This window comes from Gossypium arboreum, chromosome 11, assembly GCF_025698485.1.
Source record: "Gossypium arboreum isolate Shixiya-1 chromosome 11, ASM2569848v2, whole genome shotgun sequence".
NCBI lineage: Eukaryota > Viridiplantae > Streptophyta > Magnoliopsida > Malvales > Malvaceae > Gossypium > Gossypium arboreum.
The window spans coordinates 1235194-1259803 of NC_069080.1; the positions used below are offsets into that span (position 1 = coordinate 1235194).

General features: G+C 31.1%; 5 protein-coding genes and 1 long non-coding RNA gene across 13 annotated transcripts; 3 read left to right on the forward strand and 3 right to left on the reverse strand.

Annotated features, from left to right (window-relative positions):
• The first annotated feature begins 994 nt into the window (after positions 1-994).
• Positions 995-4858, forward strand: LOC108457254 (probable polygalacturonase). The gene is made up of 6 exons (XM_017756216.2): positions 995-1097; positions 1275-1622; positions 3079-3199; positions 3322-3496; positions 3575-3645; positions 3728-4858. Exons 1-6 carry the CDS (start codon positions 1074-1076, stop codon positions 4420-4422), a joined length of 1434 nt encoding a protein of 477 aa, XP_017611705.2. The 5' UTR covers positions 995-1073; the 3' UTR covers positions 4423-4858.
• On the reverse strand, positions 2886-3903 carry LOC128284061 (uncharacterized). Its single transcript, XR_008274372.1, has 3 exons — positions 3864-3903; positions 3713-3787; positions 2886-3218 (listed from the first exon to the last, which is right to left on the reverse strand). It is a non-coding gene; the product is annotated as an uncharacterized LOC128284061 (long non-coding RNA).
• Positions 4002-9124, reverse strand: LOC108457253 (glutaminyl-peptide cyclotransferase-like). Of its 2 annotated transcripts, XM_053021575.1 has the most exons (12): positions 8465-9124; positions 8282-8338; positions 8091-8126; positions 7643-7707; positions 6923-6986; positions 6376-6493; positions 6087-6184; positions 5510-5580; positions 5366-5393; positions 5167-5221; positions 4802-4927; positions 4002-4477 (listed from the first exon to the last, which is right to left on the reverse strand). In XM_053021575.1, the coding sequence occupies exons 1-11, from the start codon at positions 8726-8728 to the stop codon at positions 4830-4832; spliced, it is 954 nt and encodes a 317-aa protein (XP_052877535.1). In that variant the 5' UTR covers positions 8729-9124; the 3' UTR covers positions 4002-4477; positions 4802-4829. The 2 variants fall into 2 exon arrangements, with proteins under 2 accessions (XP_052877535.1, XP_017611704.1); XM_017756215.2 differs by lacking the exon at positions 4002-4477 and having other exon boundaries at positions 4585-4927; positions 8465-9123.
• A 1661-nt stretch (positions 9125-10785) lies between these two features.
• LOC128284319 (uncharacterized) lies at positions 10786-13776 on the forward strand. The gene is made up of 8 exons (XM_053022305.1): positions 10786-11270; positions 12148-12246; positions 12329-12378; positions 12787-12971; positions 13124-13232; positions 13354-13502; positions 13601-13679; positions 13766-13776. Exons 1-8 carry the CDS (start codon positions 11167-11169, stop codon positions 13774-13776), a joined length of 786 nt encoding a protein of 261 aa, XP_052878265.1. The 5' UTR covers positions 10786-11166.
• LOC108456496 (uncharacterized) lies at positions 12661-15905 on the forward strand. The gene is made up of 5 exons (XM_053022276.1): positions 12661-12971; positions 13124-13232; positions 13354-13502; positions 13601-15420; positions 15540-15905. The coding sequence occupies exons 4-5, from the start codon at positions 14240-14242 to the stop codon at positions 15625-15627; spliced, it is 1269 nt and encodes a 422-aa protein (XP_052878236.1). The 5' UTR covers positions 12661-12971; positions 13124-13232; positions 13354-13502; positions 13601-14239; the 3' UTR covers positions 15628-15905.
• A 363-nt stretch (positions 15906-16268) lies between these two features.
• LOC108454707 (protein REVEILLE 6-like) lies at positions 16269-19341 on the reverse strand. Of its 7 annotated transcripts, none has more exons than XR_001866761.2 (9): positions 19001-19340; positions 18268-18325; positions 17894-18017; positions 17633-17809; positions 17438-17542; positions 17240-17349; positions 17092-17151; positions 16770-16874; positions 16269-16685 (listed from the first exon to the last, which is right to left on the reverse strand). XR_001866761.2 is itself a non-coding variant. In XM_017753252.2 (9 exons), exons 1-8 carry the CDS (start codon positions 19165-19167, stop codon positions 16778-16780), a joined length of 903 nt encoding a protein of 300 aa, XP_017608741.1. In that variant the 5' UTR covers positions 19168-19338; the 3' UTR covers positions 16269-16685; positions 16770-16777. The 7 variants fall into 7 exon arrangements, 3 of the variants coding, with proteins under 3 accessions (XP_017608741.1, XP_017608740.1, XP_017608742.1); XR_001866760.2 differs by having other exon boundaries at positions 16774-16874; positions 19001-19339; XM_017753252.2 differs by having other exon boundaries at positions 16770-16879; positions 19001-19338.
• Positions 19342-24610: the final 5269 nt, after the last annotated feature.

Genomic DNA, 24610 nt, shown 5'->3' on the forward strand with positions numbered 1-24610 from the left:
ATATTAAAATTTAATTTAATTTTAAAATCTGAAAAATAAAAAATTAAAAATTTAAAAGTATTTTGAGAAAAATGAATTATGTCATGTTTTAACTTTTTAAGGATATTTTAACCTTTTACTTTTTACAAATTATGACCAAAAAATTCCATTACTTTTTATAATTTCGGATCGAATAGATTTGGTGGGTCCCAAGAAAATTATTGGTTAATCAGCTAGCCAGTTGATGCATGCCACGTCAGAGAGCTTTTAGATCTAACGGTGTGAAAAGGACGAAAAAGTGGAACCTTTTAGCCATACGAGCATGATATCACCGTTGATCAGAAAAATGCAAATTTTGCCATATTGTAGTTTCCTTCTACGTAAAATAATTTATGCCATTAGCTCTTTATGCTTTAATTAGGTTTTAGTTTAAATTTTGCGAATAAAAAATAATATTAAAATTTAAAAGAGTTTGTTCTTTTAGAAGTTTTATATAATTCAAATTCAAATTTAATAAACAAATTTTTTTTATATATATTAGATTTAAAAGTAAATTAATTTTTAGTTAAAAATTTTATTTAATTCTATTGTTAAAATTAATATTTGTATGTCAACATGCAATAAACATGACACGCCACGTGTCGTGTCTTGTTATTCTATCAATCACACTAATATTTAATAGTATAAAAGATAAAATTTTTAACAAAATGACCAATTTACTATTTGATCTAACATATAATAATTAATTTATTCATATTTTAATAAAAACAAAAATACAATGCAACTTCTAATACTAAAACTTGCAAGATACTTTTCCATATATTCTCTTCAAGCGTATGCTATTTTTTCATCAAAATTTAATTATATTCACTAAAAAATTTAATTATATTTTAAACATCCAATTGGATTTATATTTAGAAAGCTTTAAATCTTGATTTATTTTATTTAATTAATTTTTACTGTAACGCCATCTGATCAAGGATTTGCTCATAATTATAGTTACTATATATAAATTGTCGCACATTAAACCATTCTCTATATATAAGTTTCTCATTGGCAAAGAAAACACAAGTGTACCTCACTAGTTTTCACTTATGGAGTTCTCCAGAAAATCCCTTGTAATCTATCTCCATGCCATTTGCACATCCCTTCTATTTCAGTTTTTCTTTTCTTTTCTATTCTTGGTTTTTCTCGAGAAATCCCATGTCATATTTCCTTTTTTCTTTTTCTTTTTATTGATGAAAATGGGAGTAAAAATGTGACAAGAAACTAAGCTTGTTTGTTTCTTTTTTTAGGTGATCGAGACGTTGATCTCAGCAATATTTCTATTGGGATTATCGAGTTCGAGTGTAGCGGAGTTTCGAGCCGCCGGACATGCGACGACGAGTACGACGATCGAGTTTCCGGCGTTAAACTGTCGGAAACACAGTGCGGTTCTGACGGATTTTGTTGGTGTTGGTGACGGTAAAACATCCAACACGGAGGCGTTTAAAGCTGCGATAGCAAACCTCAGCCAGCTCGCGGCAGATGGTGGTGGTGCACAACTTGTTGTCCCGCCGGGGAAATGGTTAACTGGGAGTTTTAATCTCACCAGTCATTTTACTCTTTTTATCCATAAAGATGCTGTTATTCTTGGAACTCAGGTACTACTATATTTTTACACTTCAATTCCATATCGATGATAAAAAAATAAAACCACATTACTGTTGATTTTCGGTTGATAAATAGATGTAAATCTTATTAATTATTAAAAATTATGAATAATTTTTATTTAATAAATATATTCATAAAAATTCAAGTTTTTGGTTGGTAATAGAAAAATAAAATTGCATGACTATTGATTTTGGTTGATGAATAGATATAAATCTTATTATTTATAAAAAAATTATGGATATTTTATTTAATAAATATAGTTATAAAAATTAACGTAAGAAATAAATAAGTTTTTGTTTAAACCGATGATAGAAAAATAAGGACTGTTGATTTTCAGTTGATGAATAGATATAAATCTTATTAATTATAAAACGATTATAGAATAAATATATTTTTAAAAAATTATAGGAGGGTAATGCACTGCAACACATTCAAACTTACATTTTCATATATTGACAATAATGCTTATATTAATGAAATTAAAATTCAATCAATAAAAATTTAATTAAAATGATAAAATTACACTATAATATTTTAAATTTAAATTTTATTATATAAAATTTTCTCAAAAAATACTTGATATTTAATAAAATAATGAATTTTACAATTAAATCATACACTCATTCAATTCTTTAAATAATATATATATATATATATATATATATATATATAAACATTTGTTTCAGTATAATTTAGATCACCAATAGCTGATATTTCACCCCCTAACTTTCCTTTTTATTGACTGAGTTTTCAACTCACTTTGAAAAGTTTGGACGTTTTAGGTACGAAAATATCTACCTTTTGAATATAACACCGATTTATTTCGGTTTGTGCATGTGGTATTTTTATGTTCAAATCAAATTCACATGTTTATTTATTATCAATTGATTTTATAATATCAAAATCATGTTTTATTATGTGTTGTTTGGAATATTAATAATTTTCAATTTGTTTTATATTTATAAAAGTATTATGGCAGCTTATATTATGAATAGGATTGCATTTTATCTATTTAAAAGTAAATTAATTTTTTTGTTAAAAATTCTATCTATTGTTACTGTTAAAAATGTTCATATATGCCAGTATAAGGTACACGTGACACGTCACGTGTAACTATTTAATTATTTCATCAGCTACACTAGTTTTTAATAGTAAAAATGAACTAAATTTTTAATAAAAATAAGTAATTTATTCTTTAATATAGCATAAAAAAAGCTGATTTACTTTTAAGTAAAAAAAGCAAAATAAATTGATTTGACCAACAAAAACCTAGACCGAGCTTTTATTCCAAAAAATATAAGCAATTGTTACCTAACATTGTAAACAAAAGTGTGGAGTGGGGGAACTAACTTTTTGACCAACTATCGAATACATTAGAACCAGAATGTACCATTAATATTGTTGGAGGTTAACGTTAAACTAAATCTTTGGAAAAAACACAAACAGGATGAATCAGAGTGGCCTCATCTTCCTGTTCTGCCATCTTACGGGAGGGGAAGAGACGCCCCTACTGGAAGGTTCAGCAGTCTTATTTTTGGCACCAACCTCACGGATGTCGTCATTACAGGTAAATTCAACACTAATACCTATCAAATACAATCTTATAACAATTAAATGCCAGCGTAAATTTATGGTGTTTATGAGCGAGACCGAACGTATTTATTGAACATATGTGGTTTGTAACTTAAGGTAACAACGGTACCATCGATGGCCAAGGAGCTTACTGGTGGAAAAAGTTCAAAGAGGAGAAATTAAATGTAACCAGGCCTTACTTGATCGAGATAATGTATTCTAATCAGGTGCAAATTTCGAATCTCACATTGGTTAACTCTCCATCATGGAACGTTCATCCCATATACAGCAGGTTAATCCGGTCTATCGACAATTTTAAATTTTAATTGACCATTTTTGTTTCGGTTTTGACTCGAAATCGTAATTGCAGTGATATAATTATCCAACACTTGACCATTCTTGCACCAGTTGATTCTCCTAATACAGATGGAATAGATCCAGGTTTGTTTGCTTTCATACTTTGAAGTTTTTTTTAACTTATTTAATTACTAGTTTATTAATTTATTACCTTTTTATTTTCCAGATTCATGCACAAACACTAAAATTGAGGACAGTTTTGTAGTCTCAGGGGATGACTGCATAGCTGTCAAAAGTGGTTGGGATCAATATGGAATCAAGTTCAACATGCCAACCAAGAACTTAGTGATTAGAAGATTCACCTGCATATCTCCTGACAGTGCCACCATTGCTCTCGGGAGCGAGATGTCAGGTGGGATCGAAGATGTAAGAGCCGAAGACATCACGGCAATCAATACTGAATCTGGTGTGAGGATTAAAACAGCCGTGGGAAGAGGAGCTTACGTGAAAGACATTTATGTTAGGAGGATGACATTGAATACAATGAAGTATGTGTTCTGGATGACAGGCTCTTATGGCTCGCATCCAGACCCCGGTTTTGACCCAAAAGCATTACCGGTAATCAAAGGGATCAATTACAGAGACATTGTGGCTGATAATGTTACGTATTCAGCAAGACTGGATGGGATCGAAAACGATCCTTTTACGGATATTTGCATTTCTAATGTCAATATCAAACTAACTACAAAACCAAAGGAGTTGCAATGGAACTGCACTAATATTCAGGGAGTTACTAACCAAGTGACACCGGAACCATGCAATTTGTTGCCTGAGAAGGAGATTGATTGCCCCTTCCCTGAGGACAGGCTGCCTATCGACAATGTCAAGTTGAAGATTTGTTCGATCAGCGGCAACTTCTGATGTTAAATTATACTACTGCTTATAATGAACCACAGTACCACACCTACTTTAGCATCTGAGAGAAAATAAAAAGAGAGATGTTTTGTCAACTTATGTCATCTAAGTTCAGCACCTGGTTAATGTTACATTTTATTTAAGTTTTTTATATATAATGTCATGCCCTTTATATCCTACCATCTTTACTACACATTCTTGTATTCATGTTAATAATGGTAGAGAATGCAGAATCTCAATGTAATGACACCCGATAGTACAAACAAATTTTAAAAGATTCAGTAAAGACTAGGAATCAGGTATCAAAATTAAAAATCTCCAATGGAAAATTTTCATTCCTGAATTCGTATACAAATCAATAAAGCCTTATATGCAGCATACAGACCTTCGTGGGTACATATGGATATAGCTTTTCATGGCACGCAAAGCTGCTCAATGTCTTTATTGTCGATTTGTCTCCTTACTGGATGTAGCTTGATCTCATAAAGCTTTGGCCAGAGTTTTCCAGTAACTAGAAGGAAACCAAAAAAAAAAATACAACTCAATATATGTTGGTCATTTTAACCACGCCAATGTTACTCGGAATCGGTGTAAATTTCAAATGCGGGTATGTACAGGAAATGGGTATACTCAATTTTTTTAATTACTTTTTCATATATTTGAAATATTATACCCTGTACTCATGTCTGACACTATAAAAATAGGGAAGTAAATGATGATTCTGACAGCCAAATTGATCTTAGAACTTACCAAAAATGCGATTTTTGTTGCTATCCCAAGCAATGCCATTTAAAACATCAATTCCCTAAAATTTTGGCATTCATGAGTTAGGCTGGCCACTCAGCGTAAACATTGATGAATTGGTGCAACTATTTAGCAATGAGATTAAGATAAGTAAAAGCAACCTAAAGAGTATCTATGATCATGCAATTTCTAATTAAGTTCTTACGTTATATCCAGCTGCTATGAGTCCTTGTCTGTAAAACAAAACGAATAGCACAATGGATTTAATTGTTAAATCATCGACAAACTTCAAGTATACCTTAAATGGAGACATTGATCAGGATTTCCAAATAAGCATAAAAAAATAAACCTTAAAGTCGGGAGAAGAATCCATCCAAGCATTCTACCATCCTTAGGTGAGATTCTAGCAATGCAGTCAGTCTACACAGAAAGAAAGTAGACTTCAGGAAGTAATTTTATGAATCATCATAAAATTAAATAAATTTTATACCGAGGAAATAGGACATATGATAAAACAAATTGGTTCTCATGAAGACAACTTTGAGATAAGACACATCTAGAACACCAAGTTGATACGTTGCACCACATGCAAGTGCAAGGGAAAAGGATTTAAAGTTCATACATATATAACATATATTTGGATGGAAGGATCATTAGGAAATAGCTTTCTGTGCAAGAAATTAATATAATAACCTTTGTCAGAAGACTTTGTTTAGAATGTAAAGAACTGCAAGCCAGTCAAATAGTTGCCTTCTTTTTCATTTTTTTTTTATGCTATGCTGTCATCAAAGAACAGAACATTGCATTCATTCCATAAAGTGGACAAGTTGTTATAAAGCCAGTTTCGAGTAAGTTTTAAGCAATGAATCACAATAACCATGCCACAAGAACCACAAAAATAAAATTCTAGAGGTACAAAGGCATACCTGCCAAACATTTGCCCATATTTCACCATTTATATATTCCAATTCATTCAGATAGCGTACTTCACGACCATTAAATTGGATGATTTGCTTTCTTGTGGCTGTAAGATGTTGTAAAAGAGAGTATAATTAGAAAAAGGATGGTGAAAACAGAGTATATATTTAGTACTAGTAAACGACACTCAATTACACAGTGAAATGCACCATGAATAAAGTTGGGAGCAATAAAAAAGTTGAAACCCCTAAATGAAGGGGGAACATATAATCATCAGAACGTTTGTGCAAGGGGAACCTTTTAATGTTTGAGGATCTATCTGATACAGTGTCGAAGTCCCATCACTTCCATATAAGATTTTGCCATCAGTTGCTAGGCCCCAGCCATCTTCCATCTGATGTGTAAATCGATCTAACTGCAGTGAATATGACAAAGTAAAACCATCATGGACACACACAAATCCATACAACAAGCATTGAATACACTTCAATTGAAAAGAAGTAAAACGTGATTTGACAATTAGATGTTTAAGAAAGCAGTAAGACTTTGTGTGAGATATAAACATGATGATGTTTTTGCGGGTGGATGGGGAAGCCAGTGAGCCAGATTAAGGTCATGACAGCATAAATCAAATAGGTTAAGAACTCTGCAATATCAGTATAGCATTGAGCTGACTAGCTTCCCAGCAATGAAATTGTACAGAAATAGAATAATGGAAATTTATCAAAAGTTTATATTAAACTCAACCATACATGCTCAGAATGCTCAATAAATGAATATACAAAATGGTAATGCAAATTAAACAGCCAAATAGTATAATAATGTAGAGACTGGAAGCACAAACTTTCTGCAAATTTTTTGTGTCATAGATGAAACCAATTTTTGTCAACCAAGTTACTTGGAACAGCCTACAAAAGAACATAAGAATTATTACATTAGTCTTAATAGCACGCAAAAGGTCATGCCATGTAAAATTCAAAAATACAGAACCTTATTAACAGAAGCCATCCAAATTACTAAGCAGAAAACCGAAGTAGATGAAGAGCATAAACATCAACTGAAAGCATATAAATACAAAGCAATTTACCAAATAGGAATAGAATTTCCACCGACTGAAAAATGATCTCTCTAAGTACTTTAAACTCAGAGGCAAATCTGAGGGGTGGCAGGCAGGGCCCCACCCAAACGAAAAAATTTCATTTCAATCTCCTTATAAATAAAGAAATTATAAATTAATATATGGTAAAATTGCACTTTGCCCCCCTATAAATGAAAAAAATTCATGTTGGTCATTTCAAAAATGATGAGATCATTAATGAATACATGGTAAACTTATATTTTGATCTCTCAAAAATTTATTCCAACCCTCGCTAAAATTACTTTTGGCTTTGCCCCTGTTTAAACTTCAAAAAATCCAAATAAGCAGCACATTTCAAAGGCCTTGATGGAAGTAGAAAGGGGAGAAAACATGGCAGGAAGAAGAGGAAGAAAAAGAAGGAAGGAGATCACTGTTTTAGAGAAACACAGGAGCCAAATTCTAACAGCTGAATTACTTCTAACTAACCTTTCACCGAGAAGGGTTAAACCCTCTCCAAAAAATGAATCAGGCATCTTGTGAAGAACCTCAACCTGTATGTATAGAAAACCATCAGTAAACAAACTTAGAATTCCAAAAAATAGTTTGCTTCAGTTTACAACCAAGGACCTATTAACTGATTTGTCACTTGGATTAAATCAAAAGCCATTTTAAGTTCTTAACCCACCTTAGTTAACAGAATATAGCACACATACTGATCCCCTAGTAGCATACTGGATTCCTACTAGCTAACTTTCAAGTAAATTTAACTATGTTTTCATTAACTCATTAAGAAATCTCAATAAATCTTAGTGTTACGTGTAGAAAAAAATTGTACTTCTAAATTATACTAATATGTGTTGATTCTATCATACAAATGGATGAAAACCAAGAACCAACAAGCTCGAATGGAAATCAAAAGGCAGGAACTGTGTACCTTTCCCGTCTGAATAGCTACTCTGCGAACCGTTGACTGAAACCAAAAGATGAACTAGGAGGTTAAGAAATGGTTACATATCATTAAAATTCAACCCTAAACAGAACTGATAAAGACACAAAACAATGCAACCTAATTTTGGAACTGCAAATAGATCAACTCGACCTACAATGAGATAGCAAACAACTAACCTTCTTGTAAAGTCCAGTTGACTCATATAAGGATTCATTTCCAGCATAAACAAGGCCCTGAAAGAAGCAAACAAACCAAAGAATTTCAATTCAAAAATATAGGCAAAAGCGAATAAAGGAAAACAGTGACACCGGAAAAAAAAAACCTTAAAATTTCATCGACCCATTGCTTTAGGGATTTACCTGAGTGAAAGCACGGGGATCGTGGGGGAATTCATTGACTAATTCAAATCCGTAAATCTTAACGGAGTGATGATCCGACGATATCTTATACGACGAGTTTGACGAAACTCCCAAAACAACAATTACACAAACAGGCAACATAATCGAAATTAAAATGAAGAATCTTTTGAGATGGAAATGCTTCGGAGATGCCATCGGGGAGGAGGCGGGCTTGGAGTTTGATCGCTTGCTGTTAGGCTTCTTCTTAGACGATTTGGACGCCATGAAAGCTCATTGGGGCGAGCCTTTGAAATCCGAATATCGCGGGTTTTGGAATTTGATAAATAGGGTGGCGGAGGAATTTCTTGTAGGCGGCATACGACGGAGGCTACACCTTAGCTAGGGGGGAACATGGTTAAAGTTGCGCACTGTGGTCCGCAGAATTGGCTGTTTGGTCAAGAAAGGTTCGTTGACTAAGATCCATTTGTGGATGAACAGTTATGTCCTGCCGCCAACCAGGTGTTGCCAATCTTCACTACATAGCATATTCCGTTTCCTTGTCAAATTTTCCTCTTTTCATTTTTTCTTCGGTTAAATCCTTATTTTAGCGTTTCACTTGCTACCATTCGCAAATTGGGCATCAACTTTTTGGGCCTATCTCATAACTGTAATGAAGATATTGTTGTTAGAGTATTTATACCCAATTTTATTCTTGAATTTTGTCTCCCTACTTAAAAAAAAACTCAAATAGATGTACAGAATTTGGCAAAAATACTTAATCTACTAAGAAACGTTTTTAACATTTTTTATCTTAATGGGGTTCAAACCATGTTCTTCAATGATATTAGTGAATAAAAACACTATCACTTCATTAGTACTTTCGTTGAAGATCCAAGATCAATCAAATAATCAATCTCCTCAACAATAAATGTAACCCAAAATCATAGAGTAAAAATTTTAGAAAACACTACCACTTCGCTAGTACCTCCATTGAGGATGTGACACAAAATATCGAATTTCTCTGCTATATATAGCGGATTTCATTATAATTTGGGTTAATATATTATTTGATATCTAGTTTTGGCTTCAATATTTAATTTGGTATTTGAGTTTCTTTTTTGTCCTAGTTTGGTACATGAGTTTAGCTTCGATGTTCACTTTAGTATTTAAAATTTTAATTTGATACTTGAGTTTTTTTGTCTCAATTTGGTACCTAATTTTTTTTATCCCAATTAAGAACCTTTTTTTTTACTAAAGTGTACGTGTCAAACATTCATTAAGCCACATTATGTAATTTGGTCTAGGTATCAAGTTGACCCTTGAAGGCAAACTTAGATACTAAATGTTATGGTAAAAGTATCACAGAGGCTCTTGCGATATGAGTCAGATTTTTTATTTTACTTCTTTTACTGAAAATTTGCACATTACATCAAAAATTAAATTGCCCTTTGTGTTAAAGATTTCATCCATTTTTACTATTAAAGCCAGACATGATTGATGGAATAAGCAGATAGTTACCTCATGTTGATGTATATGGAGCAGTTTTTAACAATAAAAATGGATGAAATTTTAACAAGAGAACCAAATTGCTCTTTTATCTAAAATACAATGACTAATTTGCACATTATTCTAGTAGATAGAGTAAAATGTAATCTGACTCATAGTACTGTAGCTTTTGTGCTACTTTTACTCAAATATTACATTAACCCTTATAATTTTTAGGGTAAATTATACCTAAGGTCATTAAACTATTGGTAAACTTATATTTTTATCACTCAACTTCAAGAAGTTACAAAATGGTCACTGAACTATTTGAATGTTATTTTTTTAAGTCTGGCTAATGATATCTAAGCGACGATTCGATGATCAATATCATAAATCAATACCCATCAACAAGTAGAAGAATATACCTTAGATCTAAGTCAATTTGACGATCAATGTCGAAAATCAAAAAAGAAAGCTGTGTGGATTTTGATTGTTAGATTCATGACATTCAAAATTATTTCATAAAAAAAAAACTTAACTATAAAAGAGACGGGGAATGAGAGCTTTCAATTGATACAAGCGGTGTGAATAAAAAATGCCATACATCAATAATTTTAACAGCTCATTTACTTAAATGAAAACTTTCGAATAGATCAGTGACCATTTTGTCACTTTTTGAAGTTGAATAACCAAAATGTAAATTTACTAATAATTTAGGGACATTGATATAATTTTCCCTAATTTTTAGTACCGTACCTCCGTCGAAATGGGCTGCCTGCCTGCCAATTTCGGCCTCGTACTGATACTGTTAGTCTCCATAATCATGTGACGCATAAAACAAAAAGGTCCTTGCACGCCAAGTTCTCACTCGCCCTGTACTCCATACTCTCTACTAGGCACTAGCTATATATAAATTTAAAAACAAAAAAACACCAATTTTTTTTATTTCCAAATTTGTTATCAATTTCTTCATGTTTTCTTTGCTTCCAAACAGCACACATTCCACGTACGAACATAATTTTCTCGCCAACTTTCTCCTGGAAAAAAAAATTTCTTATGCAAAAATGCAGTTTGTCCTCTCTTGACTCAAATTTTCGTATCTGTTTTTGTTTTCATCGTATAGGATTAGAAATTATACAAACTTGTAAGTGTGGATAACACTATAACTGCGTTCTTTTGGTATAATTTCAAAATTTTGACATAGGACTATTGACTCGTACACTTTTTTTCTTTTAGAGATGAAGATGATATCGGAAAATGAAGATCAATGTTTAGTGCTACGATCAAAATCGGAGGATACAACTCGTGATTTTCACGAGGATACAACTCGTGATTTTCACAAGTAATTTTTAATCTCGATCTCTCAGCTCTTGTTTAATGTCTATATACAGTAATGATTTGTCTGACTCTTTTTTTTTTTTTGCACTTTTTTTAGTTATATACGATTTGAAAATGTTAGAAGCAATACGGTTAAGAACGTTGTTTGGTTGCCGAGGAAAACGTAAGGAGAAAAAAAAATGAAGTGAATGAGTGATGTTTATGAACTCCATGCAACTACTTCCCTGTTTTACTTGATGGCAAAGTTTTAGAGGATTTCGTTTTTATATTCCAATGGTGCAAACAGAGGACCGTAATGTCTATATGCAGTAATGATTTGTCTGACTTGTTTTTGGTTATATACGATTAGAAAATGTTAGTAGCAATACGGTGAAGAACGTTGTTTGGTTGCCGAGAAAAACGTAAGGAGAAAAAAAAAATGGAGTGAATGAGTGATATGTTTATGAACTCCATGCAACTACTTCCCTGTTTTACCTGATGGCAAGGTTTTAGAGGATTTAGTTTTTAAATTCCAATGGTGCAAACAGAGGACCGTAATGTCTATATGCAGTAATGATTTGCCTGACTTTTTTCAGTTATATACGATTAGAAAATGTTAGTAGCAATACTGTGAAGAACGTTGTTTGGTTGCCGAGAAAAACGTAAGGAAAAAAAAAATGGAGTGAATGAGTGATATGTTTATGAACTCCATGCAACTATCTCCCTATTTTACTTGATGGAAAAGTTTCAAGAGGATTTTCGTTTTTAAATTCCAATGGTGCAAACAGCGGACCGTAGTAGTGAAAAAAATCAACGATTTTATTACTATTCAGCAAACAAGTAAAGCACGGATACTCAGTACTGATAATTTATTTCTTTTTCACTTTTTCTTTTTGGCGCAGAAAATCAAAACGTTCATATTCTAGGGAATTTCTCTTTTCCTTTGCTAAACTTGATACATGTAAAAAGTTACCTACTGGATTTGACAGTTCAATACTAAGGTAATATATCACATTTTATCTTTTGCATTTTGTTGCATCAATGTTCTTAAGATAATTTTTGTGTTTTTGTGTTTTTTAACAGAGAACTTGATGATCAATCAACTAGTGTGTTGCACTCGTATCATGATTCAGGTTTGAAGTTTCTCCTTGTTTTCCCCCACTCGTACTTCAATTTAAAAATCAAGTTAGAGATGGCAGTAGTGGGTTGAGTCATTATGATATGAGCTATTTTATGTTGTTTCAACCCCATTATTACTGTGCCTGTGTATCATTGTTCTTATATAGACTTCGACATACATTACAGTATGTGATTTCAATTGAGCATGACAGAGACATCATAACGATCATTTAATACAGAGACATCATAACGATCATTTAATTTTGTTTAATTGAGTAAAAAAGCTATCTAATTACAATTTTTTAGAATTAGTGATGAAAATTTGTCTTCAGTTCCTTTAAAAAACCAGAGTTTGAGGTACTCATATGGTTGAAGGTGCTCTTCAATTTCTTGCTTGTTGAACCATATGTGTTATTGTATAGATGCTAGCAGATTTCAAAGCAGTCTATCTCATTGTTCAAGGCGAAATCCTGAGCAAGGAATTTTGGGAAGTGGTGCTAGAGTTCATAGAGATATAGCAGAGACTATTATTCCAGTAGTTCAAGGCAGTGGCTTCCACCTACTCAACAGGAGTAGTGAACCTTATCGGCCTCCACATCTATGCAAGGTACATGCAGATAATACTATCTGATTCATCTAGTGGTAGTATCAAGGATTTTCAATTGATTCTCTTTGTGTCTTTAATCACTGTCTGTGGTATTTGTATTCTATCAGCAAACATTATATTTAGTTTCATATCACATTTTGTGCTTATTTCAGGCAAAATATTATTCAGAAAGAGAAAGTAAGGACCATTACAATGATGAAACATTTGGTTCCCCTGATAATCTGAGTCAAGACAGAGCAGAGGAGGAAAAAATAAGAAGAGGTAGAATCCAGTTTTCTGGTGGTTTATGTTGTTATTGCCTATGAATTTCAAGTTTTCAACCAGGTAAAGTTTAAAGATATGTAACTTTCCCTGTATTTGTTGAACAACCTTGTATGCTTAGATTCATTTGAATTGATGAGGAAGGAACAAGAAATGGTTACTCAAGAAAAGCAAAAGTTCATCTGTGATGATTATACAGAGAATTTGAAACCATATATTGCTATAGTCTTGGAGGATTCTGAAGGTGATTTTGAGTCCAAGGGATCTGAGGTATTTCAAATTTCTATTTGTAAGAAATTACTATCTGTGGTTAATGATTGTTGATTAGGTATAACGTCTGATAACTTTTTTTTTTATTGTTTGACCAGTCTCGTGATGTTAAAGAAGGTCACTCTGAGAACCCTTTGGTCTGTTCCTCTGACTTAACTCATCTGCTTGCCGAAGGAGGTATACTAAAAAAAGAAAGAAACACAACAAAAATATTATTCATGATCCTTCAGCTCTTCAAAACTTCCTTAAAAGTGGGATTTTAGATTATGGGTGAATATCCCTTAGAGGTCCCTATATTATAGAGACTTGATCAAATTAGTTTCTCTACTATTAAATGGATCAATTTAGTCACTATACTAATGAAAAGAATCAAATAAAGCCAAAATTGAAAAGAACCAAATAAGGCCAAACTTGAATAGATTTAGCATTTACTATTTAACAAAGATAATATTTTTAAAGCTTCTATGACTCTGTAAATGAAATTTTTTGTTTGAAATTGAACTGCAATTGAAAAAATTAATTTTCAAGACAATTTTTATAGTAAATGTTGTATTACAATTTGGATTTTTTTAATAGTATAATATCTAAATTGATTCATTTAATAATAATGGACTAATTTGATCCAATCCCTATAATACAGGGACCTCCTAGGTACTTTAACCATATCTTATGTTTCATATCCTTGCTTCCTTAATCGATTGGCTTTTTTTTTTTTTTTGGGGGATTCTCTAGAGAAAATGACTGCTGTTGATCAAAAGGCCATTGAGCATGACTCAACAAAATCTTCTTTTGGAGCAAATGGATCTGGTGACAATCTAATGAAATCTGTTCCCGTTCCTGTCACAAAGCGAACCTCTATGGAATTGTACGGACCTTGTAATCCAGGAGTTATTTCTTGTGAAAGCTTGGAAGAACCAATACTGTCAGAGATCAATGGACATTGTTCAACTCAGAGATCAAATTGTTCCTATTACGATGAAGAATCTCAGAACATACTTTCATTGTTACGGAAAGAAGCAGGCTTGACAGACCTTGTAGAATCCTCAAAGCTAAAAAATACATGGTCCTTGGATAAATCCTATGTTTCTGAAACTGAAATTGACAACTACCAGCTAAACAAATTTAAGAAGAATCTTCATGGACCTATCTCTAGATCAACAAGCACCAAAAAAGACTTGACAAGCAGGTTCAAATGGGATGATTCAGTGAAGTCTAGGCCAATTGGAAATGTCGAAAGCATCGAATTCTCGAGCTTTCTTGTGCAAACTAGTGCAAGTAAAAGAAGCAGTGATGTTCAAGATGCGCTGGAATCAAAGAACAGTTCTCTGTGTAGTTATGATGAGCTTGAGATTTGTTTGCCAGATGAAGATAGCTTGATAACCGTAGATGACTACATACTTCCACAAGAGTCCTTGTTTGTGGCAGCCGGTGAGAACAGATTTGATCTAACCCGTTTCGAAAGTTCTGCTTTCGTTCACCGTTCTCATGATCTTACAAGCTCGGAAACTTATTTTAACAATCCGTACATGCAACAATCTAACCCACAACTCCGCCATTCTCAGCTGAAATCAACGAAGGAACGAGTAAGTTGTTCCGAGTACGAAACAAGTCGAAAGAGTTCCATAATCAAGCCTAGAGATTTAAAAAGCTATGCCTACACTCTACAAGCTCTTCACCACTTCCCTACAAATGTGCATCACACACCCTCCCAATATTTTCGAGCTGCTGAAACAGGATTTGATTATTGTATGGGCTATCATCTCCCTCCCCAACAAATGTATGGGCTGCCTAGGGCTGCATTTCCTCAACATACTTCAGATCAAATGGCTTGTTATGAACACGACCAAAACGCAACTTTTAATTCGTCCCTGAATTTTAATAGACAATTTTATAACTCTCTTCAAAATGCCAGTTCCAGGTAAGGGTTCAGCTTCATAACTTTTCTAATGAGTTCCAGATTTTGCATAGCCTCTAACCGCACTTTGACTAATTGATGAGTTTATCAATGGAAATACTAATCAGGGTAAACTTTTACAGGCCTTCCGAGATTGTAATCGAGAGCGAAGCGGATGGATCTTCGTACTTCGGCTGGCCAAGTGTGGAATCAGTTTGGAAAACAAATTGAAAACAGGCCTTTGACAGAGGTAATCAGCTACAAATTTTCAGCTTTTTGCTTAACTTTGCAATTGTTTAGTCAGATTCATCTTTTGTTCGATCTTCTAAAAAACCGCTAGGTAGGTTTAAATACAGATCGATGAACACGGATATAGCATTTGATATTTGGCTTTTGATCATTGTAAACAAGGATGAAAAGGAAGTTATATTACTAAAAACTTACGAAAAAACCCGTACATTTACTCGTAAATTAATCGAATTTAGGCTAATTTAGGTGTGAGTGTCAAATGTCGTAACTATTCCATGCTAAGCTTATGATGTGTTGGTTAAAATGTGACAAGTTTTTATACTTTTTGTGCTTTTTGTAGATTTAAAATTTAAAATTTATTTTTTAAATTTAAAAATTTTCAGAATTCAGATTAAATGGTTAACATTATTAATTTTTATTGTTAAATTTGTTATTGTGATATTTTAAAATTAAAAGAATACTTGTAAGTCATGTAACTAAAATGACTTTATAATGAATTTAAATTTTTTAAAAAATTTAATAGTGTTAAAAGTTAGAACTGAATTTTGAAATCTAAAAATAAAATAATTAAATTCCTACAAAAATATAAGGACTAAATTCTAAATTTACAAAAGCACAGGGACTTATGGCATATTTAACCATTTGAAATATCTTATCCTCCGTACGTATATGCATCTAAACACAAAGTTCTCCGACAAAAAATGTCGGCAGCAACATAGGAAAAAAACAAACACTGAAATTTATATTTACCTCCATAGTAGCAGCATAGAGAATACTGTGTTTATATAAGAAAATAGGCATAATATCACAATAAAAATTTGCAACCAAAACTTGAATACACAAGGCAAGAAGCCAAGAACCCAGCACTGTACAAGATAGATACCAACTTCAAAACAAAGATAAGGGAAGCACTGTACACTCTTTTCAACTTTTCTACTTTTGTTCTGCCCAAAACCTTGCGGTCAATGATCTGACCAGCAGTGTATATATACTGACGCAATATCGTGGTTCCGAACTCATTTGATGTTAGCCCTTTTTTCCTGGAATGAAAATAGAGTACGCATAAATTATACAAGAATAAAAGAGATTATGCGCAAGCTGAAATTAGAAAAGAATCTCATCACCTACAATATTAAGTGATTCGTTTAGATTGGTTGTTATCAACAGCTTCACAGGCACCACTGTTAATATTATTTGTCTCGGTGTCAATCTCGTAGGAAGAAAGCAACCTTCTCTGCATCACAGAACAATATATTATAAATATACAAAACAAATACATGGATGATTAGATCCGATTTATGTTGCAATTCGAACAAAATCTACGAACATAAATTTTCTCAGCATTCATCCACTAACAAAAATCTACTTTTAGCAATAGCAGTTGAATTGCATCACATATACCGGGAAGGAAGAAGTAACCATTAGAAAGAGCTAACAGAAACTCACATGATCCTCAAAATCAGGACTTGTCAGATTGATGGAGAGGTTTCTCATCAGCAACAAAACCTAAATAGGAAAAAAAAATTATATAAGTAATCACGTCCAAGGCAAGATAGACAAGTTCCTATAAATTGTCATTGTAAAATGTGCGTACTGTTTCAACATCTATCGGATCCATCTTCTTAAGTTTCTGCATATGACCCTTAGTGTTTGGATCAAAGACGCTGCCAATAAAACTGTATACTTGAGCAAAATCGGGCAAAACTGCACCAAGCAAGAAACTGGTTTAAAGGGTGTGAGGATATTAGCTAGCAGAAAAGATTATAAATTTCGAGCAGATTTAAGATAAAACCTCTCAATCCATGACCATGATTTCCCCGATCAGTTGTATCCCCAACTTCTGTCGTCTTTCGGGTACTTTCAGTGCTACTACATGAGTTATTGGCCATCCCAGGACCTACAAAAATAATATACAACAAATTTTCAAAATCTTAAAACTTTAAAGGGAACAAAGCTATACATCATAAATGATTTCAATGTTAGAAACCTTTTTTATCTTGTGCAAAACTGATGGTTTGTGCGTTGTTTGTTTGGGGAGAAGCAGCAGCTCTAGTAACAGGGTCCGCGAGCATCAACGAGGGATTGGATCTAAGAACATATCCAGTGTCGAGTAAAGCAGCAGGTGACTGCAAAGGCTCAGATACTTGTGGTTGCCCAAGAACTGCTAAATGTGAAACAGAGTGACAAGGTTATTAACTGAAGTCTGTTCCGTGATTTTACGATCATACTTGAGATCAAATATTCTCACCATTTTTGGAGGCTTTCTGAGGATATGGATGAGCGGCTTTTCTTTTAGGTCGAGGCGGAGGTAAATGTTCACTTGTTCCACTCTTTTGAACCTTTAGAAAGTATTTCTGGGCATGGCTACGAATCTACGAAAAAAAAACAGAAGGCACACTTCACTTCGAATCATTAAAAGCAAGCTCAAATATAGATAGAACAGAGGCTTTTACGTCATCATGATTTCTAGACTCTTACCAACACATACGAATGGAAAGATTACCCAAAATACGATCAACAGCAACAAAATCTCCTACTCTCCTAAATCCTCCTGCCTCTTTCCTTTCAAAATACAGAGCCAGAATTTGCTGAGGAAAAAATATAGGTACATTTTAGTTTTACCTGAATAACAGTCTTAGACCCGACATAAGCTTCAATCTTTTTCCAGTCACGGTCAAATCTGAATAGAACCAAAGAAATGTAAACAACAAAAAAAAGTGAGACCAGGAAAACCATTTTGGCAAACATAATCACACACGCACGCACATATGGAGACAGAGCATAATATTGAGTCGCGGCTATTTAAAATCTTTCAATGTCTTCAAATATACAAACAGTGTTCAGGGTCTTATCATATACATACACACACATACATATAGAGACCGTAATATCGAGTCGTTGCCGCTGTTTAAAATCTTTCAATGTCTTCAAATATATGAACAGTGTTCAGAGTTCTCTCTCTCTCTCTCTCTCTCGCACACACGCACATACATCCATCCATCCATACATACATACATACATATAGAGAGAGACCGTAACATCGAGTCGTAGCCGCTATTTAAAATCTCTCAGTGTATTCAATTATACAAACAGTGTTTAGATATGAAGTCTACAGCTAACTGAGTATAGGAAGGAAAATACACAAACTTAACATAAGCAATCTAGAAGTTTCAGTTAGTTACTAGTGAAATATGAATTACGATCTTAAACATCAAACTCAATTCAAAAACCTTGAAACTGAGTTGCCAAAAAAATAAAAGACATAATTCCTAAAAATAGTCATCAAAAACCCTAATTAGAAATGGAAGCAAAGCAAATTCGTAGAATATAGAGATTAAAAAAAAACGCTTGTTACAGTTGAAGAGCTTCGAGGAACTTGTCGTGTTCAGGTTCAGTCCAGCTCTCTCTAGACTTGCTTATAGTGTAGGGCTTTCGGATTTTCTTATTCGGATCCTCGGAAGATGAAACCGTGGAGGCCGCCGTTTCCGCCGTGGAAAACGGCCCCAGGCCAGGTAACGCCATTACAGTCGGATCCAGGTAAAATCACGCAACCGGGTTCGGACTCTTTTTTTTATACAATGTAAGATTTTTTGGGAGATTTTTTTTTCGGGGTTAAGCTTTGAAAGAACCAAAATAGCGTTCGAAGGGGGCTGAGTTTGTACATAAAGGGCTCACAATTTGGATTGGATGTTGCGTGGTTTTCATTTGAGATTTAGAACTAGCGAATAAGAATCTGCCACGTCTACAAAAGTTTGGTCCAAGTCAAATTTAGTTTAAAACTATTTTTATTTGTTCTTAAATAAAATACATTAGGTAATAGAAGTTACAACGAAAAATACATTTAAATGGCATTTTTTTCTAAAACGTTCCAACATCAAATGAAAATAATTGAATACGAAAATAGTTAGTGAATACAATTAATTTTACATTTACATTCCTTGTTAAACAAGCAAATTTTACACTATTTTAAGATTCAAATAGGTTACTCTTCTTAGAAGTTAAATTGATTGTTGTTAATTGTTAATTTGTTAAATTTGTTTATATTAGTAAAGAAATTTAGTAGTCGTCAACATTTAGTTAAATTGAGTAAAAGATTTTGATTTAATCTAGTTGATTAGTTTTATTTATCATACTAATTTGATTTGAATTTTTTGAATTTATTCAAGTTGAATAAAATTCAAGTAGAGTCGAATAAAATAAAATTATTCGAGTTAAATTAAAAATTAAAAATTTTATTACAGTATAACTAATTTCGTATTAAAGCACATTAAATTTTATATATTTATATTTGTTTAGATACGATGACATACAAATTTATTACAAACAATTCAATTTAAACTTAGTTTCAATTGACTTTTAATACCGAATTCATGGCTCCATTCCTATCTCCAGTTTTATATCCAAAACATGTAATTGTAAATTTATAATACCACAAATAAAGTATAATAATAAATTTGGCTCACAGTATTTATATTTTTATCAATTTAGTTCTTATATTTTTAATTAAATTTGACCTTCATTTTTTAAAATAACCAAATTTAATTATTTATATTTTAAAACAAATTCAAATATTATTTTTTAATAAAAATAATATCATATCAACATAAAATATACATCAATTGTCAAGCAAATTATCCGGAGCCATTCATATTTGTATCAACATTATATATATTATATAAATTATCGTGAAATAAAATAATATTAAAAGAAACAAACACTAACTTTTTTTTTACTTAAACAATATTATAATAAATTTATACATCACCCTCTAAATATTAATCTATTTATAATCCTAGTTGAGGGAACCTAAAGGGTCGGTCAAAAGGTTAAAGGGACAAATAATGAGACAGATAGGTATTTCACAAAACGACACGTGCTAGAAAAAGAATAACAGGTACCGGTCATGTATGGTTTAGATGAACTGTTTTGTGCTGAGTTGTCAGAACTACAGCCATATGATATGAAGCAGATATTTAACACTGGACCCTACTTGAGTTGTCCACTTTTTTTACGTTCCTTTTTCATTTTCTTGTGGTCAGATATTTTTTGCTTCACTTTTTGTATTATTGTTTTTCGTTTTCTCTCGTGTGTTCTTTTTTTTTTAATTTCGTTTTGTTTTTTTCTTCTACATGAAATAAATATCTCATTTAATGTTTAGGCTGAAAAAGAAAATATTTAATTTCACTTTTGTGCAATGGACGGCTTGTTTTAAGCATCTATCAGTTTCAATATAAACTTTAGGGGGCATGTTGGACAATGTATGATAAATTAGGTTAAAATATCTTTTAAGTACGGTATATTTAGAATTTATTTTAGAATTTTATTTTCTTTATTATTTTAATATTTAAAATAAAAATCTAATTTTTAAATTTTATCAAATTTGAGTTAATTGCATCAAACACCCTCAAATTATGTTCCTTATTTTAAAATCGTTCTTAAACTATTGATGTTATATTAATTATGTCTTTTAATATTAAAACCATTAATTTAACTGTTAAATAATATGTTAACCTTTTTTTTAACAATCTCATTATAAATTCTAATCATATTTGCTCTTTTTAACACAATGCCTAGAATTATTCATAATCTCTCTCTAACCCTTAAATAGGAGGATAATACACGCTAAAGCGTACTTAAACCACGTCCTCCTATACTGACAATAATACTCATGTAAATCGAACTAAATCTCAATAGGTAACAATATATCAAATCCTATATAGCTAAATTTTAAATGAAAAAATTAAATAAATAGAACGTTATGATATAACTTTTAAAGGTAAAAACTAAAAATAAAGTAAAGCTAGAAAGAAAAAAAAAAAGGAGTGAATGATAAAACATTTATAAATGTTTTGAAAACCTCGAAACTAAGATTTTAAAACATCTATTTTTCAATATTCCTAGTTTCTTAATTTTTATTATTTTAAATCATGTCACAAAAGATCTAACATGTCATTTACCGGTTAAATTAGCGAATTTAGTAACAAAAGACACGATTGATATAACATTGAAAGTTTAGGGTGTAGTTATAATGATTTGAAGTTTATATAGCAATATAGAATGAGGGTCATAATTTCAGATATTTAATGCAATTATCTCGTTATTTTTAAATTAATTACATGTCATTTTTATTATATGATTATGAAATGAATTCTTATTATTATTTCAAAACGCTTAAACTAGTGAATTTAATAAAATAATTATAATGGTATTAACAATATGATTGGAAATTTTCAAATCTAAAATATAAAAAATTTAAATTCTTAAAAATAAAAATTAAAAATTTAAATGTATTTTAAGCATATTTCAATAGAATGAATTATTCTCCGCCGAAATAGGAATATTGGTACATCGAAGGAAAGCGTGATAAAATTCAAGAAAAGCACCTACATGTGAATCTGATATTGAAACGGAAAACAGATCCTAGTATATTTCATGAGGAAGCCCAAAACAAGTTTGAACCCATTTACTTAAAATGGATTTAATTGCAAACAATGAAAATTGGATTTCACATGTGTACATGTGCTTTTTAATCTCAACTGTTAACTTTTGATGTGTGGTTTTCATATTAGCCTCTTAAAAAATCTTTAAGTTGTAATAAAGAATTTTAAGTTGTAATTTATTGATCGAGTGTTCATATTTCAGGAGCATAATTTGGGATCGTATTATTGTTATACAAAAAAAGAAAAATCTTTTAAAAGTAACACAAAATTGAACATTATACTCATATGGGTTCAATATCTTATTCTAGATCGGTATCATGGTCTCGGTCCAACCAGCTGGTCTAATTTTAAAAATAGTGAATTTATATACTTTTCAAATTTTGAAATTCCAATCCTCACCCAAACTATTGTCGTTGAAACTCTCAAGTTAAGTTCTGTTATTTCAAACATCTTATGCAACAAATATTTTATCATATGTGGAATGTCATGTCACGTTAGCTTTGATATTTTTCACATAACACTAACAATTAGTTAATGAATTTAACAAATTACGTTTGAGTTAGAATTGGAATTTATGTATTTAAAAAGTATGCACTAAAATGACCAAATTAGAGTACATGGACTAACTTTGCAACTTACATGCATATTATAGAGTAATAGCAGAATTTGACCTAACATATTTAACTGTTATCACTTGTGTTAAGATTAAATTTTAAAAATCGAAAAATATAGGAGTAAAATCAACTAAATTGGAATATAATAATTAATTTAAAATTTTATTAAAAAATATATATTTGACAATGTTTTCATGTTTTCTGCCTCAAGATTTATTGTTCTAATAGCAAAATTGCAATTCTCCCAAAAATATATTCATTTTACACCCTAAAACAATTTTTTTCTCAAATTGCTATGTAATGATTGCGCTTTTCTTCATTAAAAAACTTTATACAAAGTAAATTAAATGCAAAAATCATTAAAAATCATATAAATATCGGTAAAAATATCATGGAGTTCATTATATTTTGTTTTCTTTACTCAAGAAATTAGCAAATTAGTCCATATATGTTAGATCAAAGAGTAATCTTATCCTTTCTATTAAATATTTCATCCATTTCTATTACTAAAAATTGGTGTAACTAACGGAATAACTCAATTAATACTCATTGGGTGCTAGGGTACTTCATATTGACATATAGTGACTAATTTTTAACAATAGAAATAAATATTTTCTTTAACAAAAAAACCAATTTACTTTTTAATCTAATGTACATTAACTAATTTATCCATTTCTTAAATCAAAAATAAAATACAAATACAACCACTAATATAAATGCCTCTATATATTTTTTACATACAAATATCACCCTCACTAGAAATTCCATAAAACTACACCATTATTGTACTATACAAAGAGTGAAGCATATTATGGGTTCATGAACCCATCAAAGTAAACCAATAAGCAATTATAAGGTAAAGCAATGTTTTAGAAATGTATCCACAGTTAAATGGCCACATTATCAGATTCGATTAAAATTATTAAAATAAATATTTTAAAAATCAAATTTAATTATTTTGTATTATTTTTTGATCCAATCGATTTAATACTATATTCTAAATAAATATTTCGACCAATTCATTATCTAACTAATCTAATCAAACAATTTAGTTCAGGTGAAACAACACTAGCATTTGTCGAAATGTTTGATAAACTGACTATGAAATTATGATATCCCAACCAAATTTATACATATTTCACCAAAGCATCCAAAAATAGGAAAATAAATAAAAATAAAAAGCCCACAAACCCGGGACCTAAAATCTCTGCTTTACCACTTATTTGCTTCACTTTTTTGACTCGTATAATGTAGAATATGTATATATACATTTTCAATAATTTAAATTAAATATAATAATTTATTTAGTCTTTTAATTTTATAAAAAATATTTTAACTATTTATTTAAATTTTATTTTTTATAACATTTAAATTTATGTTTTAATTAAATCACCTCAAAATAAATAAAAAATTTATATTTTTAACTTTGCTAACATAGCATACACTTGAATATTACGTAGATGACACATCAATATTTAATTAGTTTTAAATTTAAAACCTTTAAAAATTATAAAATTTATTTTAAAACTTAAAAACATTAAAATTTATAAAAAAATATTTTTAATACAATTAAAATAAAAATTAATTAAATGCTTCCATATTATTATGTATTAATCCACATATATGTCGCATCAGTAAAATTAACAAATATTAATTTTTCATCTATCTTAGGGTGATTTGACAAAAAATTATAAATTTAAATGTTAAAAATGAAAAATTAAATAGAAAATTAAAATATTATTATGCATTTAATATAAAACAAGTTTGATCATTACTTCATGGATAGGTCTTTATTTTTTAAAATTATGTACTGACTGAGTATGAGAGATAAGTTTTGGTTATATGATGCGAGAGGCATAGTGACCACAAAGTGGTAATGCCATTCCATTTCTAGTAAAAAAAATAAGCCCC

Excerpts from the sequence above, each read along its gene's own strand:
- LOC108457253 (XM_053021575.1), bottom strand. The coding sequence starts at position 8,728 with ATGGCGTCCAAATCGTCTAAGAAGAAGCCTAACAGCAAGCGATCAAAC. Across the intron at positions 8,339-8,464 it reads ATCCCCGTGCTTTCACTCAG|GGCCTTGTTTATGCTGGAAA; the intron begins GTAAATCCCTAA and ends TGCTTCTTTCAG. Across the intron at positions 7,708-8,090 it reads TAGCTATTCAGACGGGAAAG|GTTGAGGTTCTTCACAAGAT; the intron begins GTACACAGTTCC and ends CTATACATACAG.
- LOC108454707 (XM_017753252.2), bottom strand. The coding sequence starts at position 19,167 with ATGGCGTTACCTGGCCTGGGGCCGTTTTCCACGGCGGAAACGGCGGCC. Across the intron at positions 18,018-18,267 it reads GGTCTAAGACTGTTATTCAG|ATTCGTAGCCATGCCCAGAA; the intron begins GTAAAACTAAAA and ends TTTTTTTCGTAG. Across the intron at positions 17,152-17,239 it reads ATCCGATAGATGTTGAAACA|GTTTTGTTGCTGATGAGAAA; the intron begins GTACGCACATTT and ends TTTCCTATTTAG.
- LOC128284319 (XM_053022305.1), top strand. The coding sequence starts at position 11,167 with ATGAAGATGATATCGGAAAATGAAGATCAATGTTTAGTGCTACGATCA. Across the intron at positions 11,271-12,147 it reads ACAACTCGTGATTTTCACAA|AAAATCAAAACGTTCATATT; the intron begins GTAATTTTTAAT and ends TTTTTGGCGCAG. Across the intron at positions 12,247-12,328 it reads TTTGACAGTTCAATACTAAG|AGAACTTGATGATCAATCAA; the intron begins GTAATATATCAC and ends GTTTTTTAACAG.
- LOC108456496 (XM_053022276.1), top strand. The coding sequence starts at position 14,240 with ATGACTGCTGTTGATCAAAAGGCCATTGAGCATGACTCAACAAAATCT. Across the intron at positions 15,421-15,539 it reads CTTCAAAATGCCAGTTCCAG|GCCTTCCGAGATTGTAATCG; the intron begins GTAAGGGTTCAG and ends AAACTTTTACAG.
- LOC108457254 (XM_017756216.2), top strand. The coding sequence starts at position 1,074 with ATGGAGTTCTCCAGAAAATCCCTT. Across the intron at positions 1,623-3,078 it reads CTGTTATTCTTGGAACTCAG|GATGAATCAGAGTGGCCTCA; the intron begins GTACTACTATAT and ends AAACACAAACAG. Across the intron at positions 3,497-3,574 it reads GTTCATCCCATATACAGCAG|TGATATAATTATCCAACACT; the intron begins GTTAATCCGGTC and ends TCGTAATTGCAG.